At 32.9% G+C, this 10,819-nt stretch overlaps 2 protein-coding genes across 2 annotated transcripts in view; one reads left to right on the forward strand and one right to left on the reverse strand.

The window, feature by feature from the left end:
* The window catches only part of LOC104265836, a 7,616-nt gene extending 7,088 nt beyond the window's left edge, over positions 1-528 (reverse strand). Inside the window, exon 1 of the mRNA XM_009860769.3 lies at positions 274-528. Coding sequence (XP_009859071.1) covers positions 274-484 — 211 coding nt within the window. The 5' untranslated portion in view covers positions 485-528. The remainder of the gene's footprint in view (positions 1-273) is intronic.
* A 168-nt stretch (positions 529-696) lies between these two features.
* On the forward strand, positions 697-9,333 carry LOC100177249. Its single transcript, XM_002123895.4, has 20 exons — positions 697-984; positions 1,202-1,309; positions 1,594-1,706; positions 2,301-2,444; positions 2,872-2,923; positions 2,999-3,542; positions 3,916-3,961; positions 4,024-4,148; positions 4,425-4,546; positions 4,914-4,932; positions 5,289-5,320; positions 5,383-5,435; positions 5,770-6,298; positions 6,753-6,786; positions 6,960-7,003; positions 7,276-7,325; positions 7,564-7,699; positions 8,000-8,133; positions 8,706-8,836; positions 9,131-9,333. Exons 1-20 carry the CDS (start codon positions 888-890, stop codon positions 9,192-9,194), a joined length of 2,577 nt encoding a protein of 858 aa, XP_002123931.1. The 5' UTR covers positions 697-887; the 3' UTR covers positions 9,195-9,333.
* The last annotated feature ends 1,486 nt before the right edge of the window (positions 9,334-10,819 follow it).

Genomic DNA, 10,819 nt, shown 5'->3' on the forward strand with positions numbered 1-10,819 from the left:
ACACAAAAAAAATGGAAAAATCCAAAAAAAATAATCACCCACAAAGTAACATACATGGTAACTCGTAAGCTGGCACGAGGTGTATGAACAACCGTGTTATAACGACTGTCGTTTTCCGGCCACGCGAGGATAAAGTAAGTTACATACATACATTTTTGGCGTTTTACGGACTTTTTTTAATGCAGAATTTTGTGGTACGTTCCCATATTTCTTTGCCTTGGTAATGAAATAGTTGGCCAAATATCTGCATAAACCCATATATAAAACATATACCTGTTACGATATCTGCAATGTATGTTCCCATCGAAACCACAACAATAAACACATCGAGCCAGGTGAAACAATACTCCGGTAACTCCACATGGCTTTTGTCCAACTTTCGTGGTGAAACGATCGCAATTGAAGCTTGGGATGCAGCAAAATTACTGATGTTTTGATCCCTTATATTTCCCCTTGCCAAACCGTCTTTCGAACGTGGCGCCATTTTGCAAATGAAGAATATTAACACGGTTGACTAGAGACGGAGTTATTACCTAAGGGTGACGCATTGCCAACTTGTCGACACACGACGCTTTAATTTTTTCAACCACAATCAAAATTATTGCATGAAAAAAAATAAAACAACCAATTTTTCAACAAATCTATCTTTAAAACAATTATTATACTTTTTTTGTTACAATTACTACATGTCTGTTAAAAATATAGTCAATTTTTTTTCGGGGTGTTGCAGAGTATTGTTACCCCTTCCAAATTATGGCGGGGATTTTTTTAAAGCAATGTTTTGATTCTGATATGTTTACACATTCATAAATCATATATATATTGAACTAGATAACTGTTCAGATACCGTTACTTTTAGATAGTGAGTACATGATAATTGGAGCAGAATGAGCAAAAACGACACACTGTTGGAGTGGTGCAATGAATATTGGTATGAGGAGATTATTAAAGTTTTCATCGATACAGATGGAGAACGTTGTCCAGGTATATACGTTACAAACTAGTAGTGGCGGTGTTGAAGTGTTCATTCTAATAAAAGTATAATTTTAAATAAAAATCAATAAATTTGCGCAGTTTAAAAAAATGCACTGTTTTACAAATTAATTTGCCTTTACAATACTTGTGTCTGTTACAAACGATCTATATACACATAAATATATGCAAAATACCACTTTATTACCTTACTTTCTGTTTGTTACAGAGTTTATTGAAGTCAAGGATTTCATCCGAGGTTCTAAAAATGACTCTAAAATCCTGACACGGTTATTGTATCTTCTAGCACGATTTTCTAGTCGTTTAAACCCTAAAGGTATCTTTAAAACTGTATAAGATACAGGTCTACATTGTTTTATTTACAAATATGGTTTACTTATATTAAAAACCACACAGTTTATCTTATGTGGTATTAAAATAATTCTTTAATGTGGCTTTGATAGCCTCATAAGTAAATATTTTGTGTCCCAATTTTTTTGTGCGTGTGCAGTTAAAAATAACTGTCTTGCACTTTGGATATCGTCACAAACTGCCATATTCTACAAACTGGATTTCATAGTCACTAACACTAATATGAACACGGTTTATTTATTTGACTAGATCTCCGTGACTGTATGATGTACATGGAAGACATTCCAGACATCCTTAAGGACATTGCTGCAATGAAACACAAGCTACCTAACGCAACCGATCTAATACAGTTTCAATTAGAGGTCAGTTCCATAAGAATTTAATTTTTTAATGAATTTTTATATTTATTGTAAGTATGCTGTGCATGGACCTGCCTTATATAACTGCAGCGTATTATAACTGGTTGAATGTATGCAGGTATCTATTGTATCGCCAACGATGTGTTTGGTATATACTAATGTCTAATTAAATGTGATTGTCCAAAGATTTAAGCAACCTGATGAAATAATTTTCAAAATTAACTATGGCAACAATACCCATGGGCCATGGCCACTACCCACTAGCATATCAACACCAATAGGAATGCCTGGCCAGCCTTAACATTTGAAACCGATGAAGTCCTATGTTTTAGCCCATAAGTTTTAGTAATTAACAATAATAATATGCTGTTACATGTCTATACAAAGTAGTCTCAAAATTATACTGCATATTTCTAATCAGTTAGATTTTATATGTTTGTCAAAAAACTGTGTGTGTGTGTGTATTAACCATTAGCCGACACACCATAATTGTATTTTAGGTAGGTCACTTTATTTTTTTTGAACTTAATAGGATGACATGTATTACAATACCCTAACAGTTTGAAGATATAATAATCCCTCTTAAATCTTCCTTAGGAGTCGATGGAGCTCCTCTCCAACCTCGCATCCATGGAGAGCAGTCAGGATGACTTTAGTGAACAAATAAGAAGTTTTCAGCGAGATGTTGCAAAACTTATCTCTTTCCTCTGTAGAGAAGTGAATGTATCATTCATATCCAAGGTTTGTTGTAAAATTATGGGATCTGGATATTGGTTCAACTATGAGAGTAACCAATTCTTACCAACAGGTTTTCCTTATGCATTGAATAAATAAATAAATCTAGCTTGCTTTATCTTTGCTAAGGCCGAAAACAACAGTCGTTGTATGTTATAACATGCATGTTCTGTTTCATACATCGCGTGCCAGCTTTCGAGCTACCTCGTATGTAACTTTGTAAATAATTGTTTGTTTTTTTATTATAATGTTGTATCGTATTGCTGACAATTTAGATAACCCATTAATGACCAATGGGTTGGAGCTGCTGCTTGTAAGTGTCTTGCCCAAGGAAACATACACCCACAATGATGGGCTAGCCAACTGTACCACATCGCTGGACATTGCAAGACCACAAAAAGAAATAATTAATCTGTTTTTATATTATTTAAAGGTTCATCAAGAGTTTATGGAGCGATTTAATTTACAGCAATCCCTTACTTCAGGTAAGATGAATTTGGTAATCTTCGTTTTTTTTTTCTGAAACTGCGAAAAAAAGATTTTCATGAATTTAATCTTAGAAACCAGTGAAAATATGTCTGAAGAGAATGGTTTGGATGAAGCAGAGGAAGAAGAAGGATCATCTGAGAGTGATGAAGAGTATTTATCTGTGTCCGAATCAATTCCTAAAACTTCCGAGATTGATGTTGAAAATGATAACCGGAACAAAGACAAAATGTCAAAATTGACCTCTGCCAAAAACTTATCTGGAAACACTGACAAAATTATGACTGAAAACACAAATATGCCTGGCGATAACAGAGACGATGATATTGCTCAAATTAACACCATGGAACTGCTAGGGGCAATGGACTCTCTTATCCCATCTGTTTCACTAGAAAAACTGTCAGCAGAACAACTGGATAAACACACAAAATTGCAGACAGTAAACAAAAATACAAATAAAACTACTTCAGGGGATCCATATACAGACATGGAAACCATATTATTGAATTCAGATAGTGTGGCAACAGATTTAACCCCAGGAGAGGGTAGCACAAATATACCACCAGCTGCCAAGAACCAACATGGTCAAGTAAATGATAGCAGTACAACTGCTACCAAGTAAGTGCTTGTTATTATTGTTGTTAGTTAACCTGGCTAGCGCTGTTAGTTTTAGCCCATTTAGGATGGAATATATATATTGCTGTTAATGTAATTTGGGGATATTTTTCTTTGCAATGTTTGTCATAACATTGACATCTGTTCTTTCCTTATAGTATTCGAGGTTAAGGTTATGCTACAAAAAATATAATTCCCCCAGGTTTACAACTTTGTGGGTTATTTTTTTATGTCCCTACCATTTGTTACTATATATAATATATAATTTAAATTAAAAAAGTTTCAAGGGGGTGTAAAATTATTGCAGATATACCTTCATACACCTCATGCACCCCTTACTTTTATTACCCTTGTTAAAGTTTGTTTTCTTTCACAGAAAAACCATGGTTCGAATACACATTAATAGCAACAAAAGACGAAACGTAAGAATTGTTATATAGTAATTGTTGTGTCTTGAAAAACATTTTTCAACACAAATTTTTAGGCATTCACAATCACGGAAAGTGTTCATTTAATTCACGGTGTGAAAACTTGTGGTTTGGGCAACTGGACGCAGATATTACATTCTTATACGTTTTATTCAAGGAAAAGTAACCATTTGAAGGACAGGTAGTATATGTTTACTATTCAATATTAAACACTCCTTTTGCCAAAAAAAAAACAATAAAAGTAAGCAGTGGCGATATTCTTAGATGAAACATACTGAGTGTGCTAAAAATCTTAGTTTGCCGTAAAAATAAAGGTGTTTTGTGCACAGATGACAATGTGACATATAAGATTTGAGATGTAATTGCATTTAGTAGCACAGCACTTTTTTCGCCGCAGTTACAATGCACAATGCCTTAATGAATTTCATTTACTTTAAAGTGATTTATTACATCATAGATGGAGAACGATGTTAAAAAGCAAGTTCATCTCATACGACCACGATGATGATGGGAAGATTGAAATACTCGATCCTTTGTTAAATGCAGCGTATGAGGATTATTTGAGTAAAATTCGATCAGGTATATTGTATGTATAATGTGTCCGCTAAAACGTTTGTGCCCCTTGCCCTTACAGCTTACATAAACACACACATATATATATAAGCATAGGCATGATGCACTAACATATTTTCACATATATTTAACTAATTTTCCCCATGTAATAAATAAAAGGTGTACACTCTATTTTTCTTATATGTCAAAGCATTTTCAGCCTAAATAAAGTTACTTGGCCTTTGTGTATTTTAAAATACTGCATGTTTATTTAAGGCAAATTCTAAAAGTCCGTCTAACCTGCTAGCATAGAAGCTTGTTGTTACTGTTAGGTCAAGGTGTATTTGATTATGCAGTAAACCCAATTTAATATTAGGTTTGTGTTTATTTTCAGATTCACAATCACAAGGAACGTAAGTTTATTTTATTTGTATTTATTTCTAAGAGTTAGGTGTGTCAACTTTTTCGTAAATGGCCATGACATTTTCAAGTTTTTAAGTAGGCCTATTGTTGGAGGTTAAGATGGTCCATGTTTTCATTCTTTATACTATACAAATACTATATCTATATTGTTTCTGTAGATTATATTGGGTTTAGTTTTTATTTTGCTCAACAAAAAGAAATGTAAAATTTAGTGTGTAATCGGGTATTTTCTGCTTAGTATTTTAGTGGCTTAAATCTTGTACAGGTCCACCTTTTTTTAAATTTTATGCTTCGGGTTTGTTGTATATATATATATATATATATATTAATAAAAAAATCTGTTTAGAAATAAAAAAGAAACTATAACTGAGGAATCTGGTAAGAAAGTCAGGTATTTTGTTCGCTTGTAATATTTATTAGATTAAGTTTATTTATTAAAGGTTGTAAGGATAAAGTCAAGAAACAACATCTTGAGTTCATCTCTCCACCTCAAGTAAGTTCCATATATTGGTACCATGGTAGTATTTAACAGTTTTATCTAGGCAAATTCAGTTATCATCAAACATGTGTTCAGTTGATTCCCAGTTATTTTTCACTGTACACCAGTTATATAGACGGCACAGTTTTGTCGTAGGTATCACATTTTTAAACTTCAAGACCCAACTACCCCTAACGTTTCTCCCATCACACAAGTTGCTTGTTTATTTTAAGTTGATATTTCACTAAAAAGTTAAAGCTAAATATTTTTCTAATAAAAAATATATAAGTCTGTTATTTTTTAATAGTTTCCCAAATAATTGGACTTTATACATTTTTATATATTCCAGCTGGCTAGTACCCTTATCTGTGATGACATGCAAGCTGACACAAGTTCCGAGGGTGAGGGCACTAAAGATGGTTCTGCAAATCCCACAGAAAAACCAACCCTTTCAAATGCTGCCCGAGAGTTGCAAGAATCTGCTGCAAATGAAGTATTAGAGACAACCGTAGTCAAATCTGCTATACTCGAGCAAGATAGTAGTGCAGATAGGAATGAAAGCACCCAAAATGCCCCAGCATGCCCCATTAAAAATGGAAACCGTGTTTCAACTAACTCTAATAAAACTCCTAATGATTCAAAAATTGAAATCATGGACACTTCTGATGACAATACAACTGATGGAGACACACAAATAGATACTAATGAAGATTTATTGGGGAAGAGGCAGGAAAAGTCAGAAGAAACAGTGGAGTCATCTTCTGAAGAAGAAGTGGAAGTCACTGAGTGTCATCCTCCACGTAAATCCTTATCTGCTCCGGAAGATAACGGTGAAAACATGACTTTGGCTGGAAAGCTAAACACAGCAAGAAAAAGAGGTTTACTAATTTTGCAGTTTTGTTGGTTGACATTGCTAAAATGCAGTTACACTTGGTTATAAGTGATATATTCTTCCTACAGGAGGAATCTTTTTAAACTTATGTGGTGAATGTAACAAACCTTGGCTTTACTTATTCGTACATGAACATATTAGTAGGGTAACAGTTTAGGGTTAAAACTAAAGTTCTAAAACACAAATTGTCATCGCTGTTTTAAAACCTTGGAGGATTAATCTGAAAAAGCTTTGTGTCTTTGTATCAGCTGTATATTAGGATTATGCCACTGTGGTTAGTTTGCATGTCTCTGTCATTGTAGAGCTAAATACCATTAACTTGATGTGTATTCCTACTTCACTTCACTGGAATATTTGGCAACAGTACTAGCAAATATCTAAACCTCTGCAGAGACCGCACAATTTTAATTTACAAACCTTTAATTTCTGTTTGTTTTTAGAAAAGAAAAGTAAATTTACTTCTACACAAAAAAGGTAAGAGGGAAAAATATTAAATTAAGTAGAATTTGCAAAATGTATCGCATAAAAAGTTAAAGAGATGCTTTATTGCTTTTTTATTATTTTAAAGTAGTTATGTTTACTTACTTTATTTTTCCTTTAAAAGCCTGAAAATAACAGTGGTCATTGTAATGTATATTAACTTACAGACGAAAGCGAAGGTTTGACTTCAGTTCCGGTGAAGACAGTCATAGTAAGTGTTTATCATATCCAAGCCTATTCTTTTAGTATGTATGAGAAGAGAATTGAAAAACTACACATTTATATCCAGAGACAGAGACTGCATTTGTATTTAAGAATTTCTGTTCTTTATTTTTAAGCATAGATAGAACATTTGTGAATAAACTAAAACTAAGTTGCCAAACATGAGGTATGGAAACTGACCAAATTATAGTCCACCTTCTTTATAATGGTATTTTATTAGAACTGGTCGTTCTAATTTATAATGGTGATTATTTAATTTAGGTGATATAACGCTGCCCACTAGAAAGAAAATCACTGCAGATTCTGATACGGTCAGTGATTATTATTTATTTAGGGCAACACTGTATATTGAGTGTATCAAAAGTAAAGTCTTTGTTTTTATAATGCTGTTTTTATACATAATTAATCAATTGGGTTCTAAGATTTTGTCCTAAACTCAACAAAAAACATGTTATGCCTATGTTCCCTATAACCCTTGTTACCATAATCCTTAGTTTTACGGTATTCCAAATTTTGCACTTTCATTCTAACACATTTTTATTGTCAAAGGCTAAAACATTAGTTGAAAATAAAAAGAATGAAAAATCCATGGATGCCGATGAAGTTGAATCTTCTTCCTCAGCAAAAGATCGATCAGATGAAGATGCTGTTAAGAAAGTATTGAAAAATAAAACGCCCGCAAAATGTGAGAAAAATTATCGCGTCGCTGTAGCAACGTAATTGCCGTGGAAGCTTAATCTACCATGGCATTTTTTTCATGCCTGTTTTTGAGGATATAAAACTAACATGATATTCAAGAGTACTAAATAATAAATATACATTTTTTACTTGAACACTACCCCTAATAGCGAAAAATGTTGCAGTCTTTAAATTTCATGCGTAAAATTTTTGCGACGTTTTTTGAATTTCTTTAGATGTAAAACTACTTCCCATATATCTCTATAAAACTGATTTGTTTGTAAAATCTCTCATTTTTCTAATGAAGCCTCTAAGAGAAGGTTTTTATGGGATGTAGAGGGTGAACAATTAACCTGGGATGATTCATTTCTATTGGAACCAAAAACTATAAAGAGAAAAACACTTTTATCGAATTCTGTCTCTGTCAGGTACAAGAAAAAGGTAATCATTTATGGTTGATACAGTGTAAACATAAACCATTGTTGCCTCTTAGTTTTACATAGTTTCTTTAGTTAGTAAAGTCTGCATAAAAATAACTCCCAAATTTGTTTTGTTCTAATTAACCAAAATTCGTTTGATTGGTTTGCTTATTTGTTGACAGACAATGTACTTTTATTTTCAGTGTTTTTTTTCCAGAAAATGGGTGATCACTCTTAATATAACAGCAAACCATAGCAATTTATTTGTAGAAATATCCCAAGTTCTAAATGTCATATCTGCCAGTGTGTCTCACTTTAGGATCACATCCATATACATTAGAAACCAATAAACCATTGCAACAAGTGATTTTCAACATTTCCATACACTCTAAATTTTAATGGTGGCTCTGTTTTTCGGTAATAGTCGAACCTATGCCTAGTTCCCAGGTGCTTTGCTGTAAGCTGCTATCCATATAGAATGGAACAGAAAAACCTTGTAATTATTCATTTAACTCGAATATTTATTTTTAACCTAAAAATGTCTTTTTTAACCTAAAAAAATGTTTAACACTTTATCCCACACACTCCCATTAGTTCTGGTTGACTTGGGAAAAGAAGAATCTTCTTGATGGAGTGCGTAGGTTTGGGGTTGGGCAATGGAGTATGATTCTGAATCATTTCAAATTCCAGGACCGAACTTCTGTCATGCTAAAAGATAAATGGAGGTTTGAATAAATTAATAATAATAATTAGTCAGGTGTCGTGGTTAGCGCACCAGCCTCAACTGGAGGCTGCGATTTGAGGCACAACGTTGCTTTCATATTTTAAATTGTCACCCACAAAGTTTCTCATGAGATAAATCATAAGCAAACATGAGGTGTTTGTATCAGAACACCTGTGTTATGACAATGATTGATTTTTGACTTTTGATTTTTTCTCAAAATTCTCAATTGATGATTTTTTCTCAAAATACTACATTACTAATCTCAATACTAACATTACTAACTCTTTGTTTTTAGGACTATGATGCAATACAACGAGGTTCCAGCTGATTTGTTGGCCAAGACTCCGTTTTCAAAATAAAGTTTCCGTTATTCTTCTTATTATTCCTGTTTGCTACTGTTTTAAAGATGTGGTTATTGTTGCTTTTGTATTTGTCGTTCGTCTTTTTACTAAGTTTATATTAAGTACAAAACATATCATAAAATTACGATCGTTGGGTCAAACTTTTTGTCATCTTTATTCAGACAGGGAAGTCATAATTACATGGTTTATAACATTGGATTGTTATCTTATACTGGATGTATATATTTGTTGCATACTTGCTTCAATTGAAAACACAACCTCGTATAATATTATGTATATAGTAGAGTGGGAGAAGATGGGACTTTTTGTCAGACGAGACTTTTTTTTAATTTTCTTTTTACGGACCCCCATTTAATGATAATCAGGAAAATAGGGTTACAGAATTATTCAACAGGTTACAGAATTATTATTTTTTTATTCAGTTCACGAATGCTAAATTTGCAAAATAAAAAATCAAATCTTTAACACATAATAAATATTCTGATCGTGTTTTAAAGAACTAACAACGGTCTGTGGGAGTCGTGAGGATACGGTTTTATAATTCTTTGAATGTTCTTTGTATACTATCAGATGGGACGAGAAAATGGAATGAAAAGGTGTCCCATCTTTCCCCATCCTACTATATACTTCTATATGCTTATGCATGATGTTACACTTGTGCTTACATGATAAAAAGGTCAGTTAATCCTTTAACTTAAGCCGAACTGCATGTACACATAGAGTAGAGATCAGATTCCTTCAAACTACATGTAATCCCTTAACTTAAGCTGAACTGCACATAGCGTAATATTATTACCACATCCATATATACAGTCCATAATTCCATGTAAAACCTAACTCTAGTCTAGATTTATTAACAATAAGTGTGTGCCAACTCCGTAAACAAACTTGAACAACTTAAATAGGCAGCTTTCAAACAATATCTAATTATCTTTTATGAGAAACAACATTATGCAATGGGCGAGATCCGGGCTGTATAATTAAAAGGTATTCACGTCCTATATTTAATGTATATTATATTTGCAGCACATTGCAGTAATGATCAATAACATAATATACAATAACCATACTGCCATTACAGGATTTGAACTTTTTGTATCCTCCAATACTTTAACGATGTTCTTAATTTATCAAAACCACAAAGGTAGTAGAATTAACAACGGCTGTTAAAATACAATAAGCTCAAAAACAGTTTGGGTATAATAAAAAAACATGGCGGTTAAAACCCAGTATGTACGATTATTGTACTACATATTAATCAAAACAAAACTCCCACTTCCACTGCGCGTCTCGGCGCAGGACCTTACCCATGTAGGATAGACGGATAGACTAAAACAAAATCGATCAAATCAGAAGAAAATCATGCTTATAAAAGATACGCCCCGGGCTTAAATGTAAATATATATTCACTAATGTAAAACACATACGCACTAGTAGACTTTGCGTATATTTGTAGCATGCAGCATTATAACCTCAACGATATACTGGAACAATAGCGTTTAATTACATCACAAGAAAGCATATTGTTACCTTCATCATTGCGAAACAGGTACGGAGGTTATTTTGGTTTTTGGATTTTGTGTACTTTCATTAGAGATTAGACTTTAGTTTCTTGGTTGTTG

The sequence above is a fragment of the Ciona intestinalis genome, chromosome 7 (assembly GCF_000224145.3).
Source record: "Ciona intestinalis chromosome 7, KH, whole genome shotgun sequence".
NCBI lineage: Eukaryota > Metazoa > Chordata > Ascidiacea > Phlebobranchia > Cionidae > Ciona > Ciona intestinalis.

What these genes read in the sequence shown, in the direction of transcription:
- LOC100177249 (XM_002123895.4), top strand. Translation starts at nt 888, where the DNA reads ATGAGCAAAAACGACACACTGTTGGAGTGGTGCAATGAATATTGGTAT. An exon ending in TAATACAGTTTCAATTAGAG is followed by an intron (nt 1,707 to 2,300) that starts GTCAGTTCCATA and finishes AATCTTCCTTAG; the next exon opens with GAGTCGATGGAGCTCCTCTC. An exon ending in TTTACTTCTACACAAAAAAG is followed by an intron (nt 6,787 to 6,959) that starts GTAAGAGGGAAA and finishes ATTAACTTACAG; the next exon opens with ACGAAAGCGAAGGTTTGACT.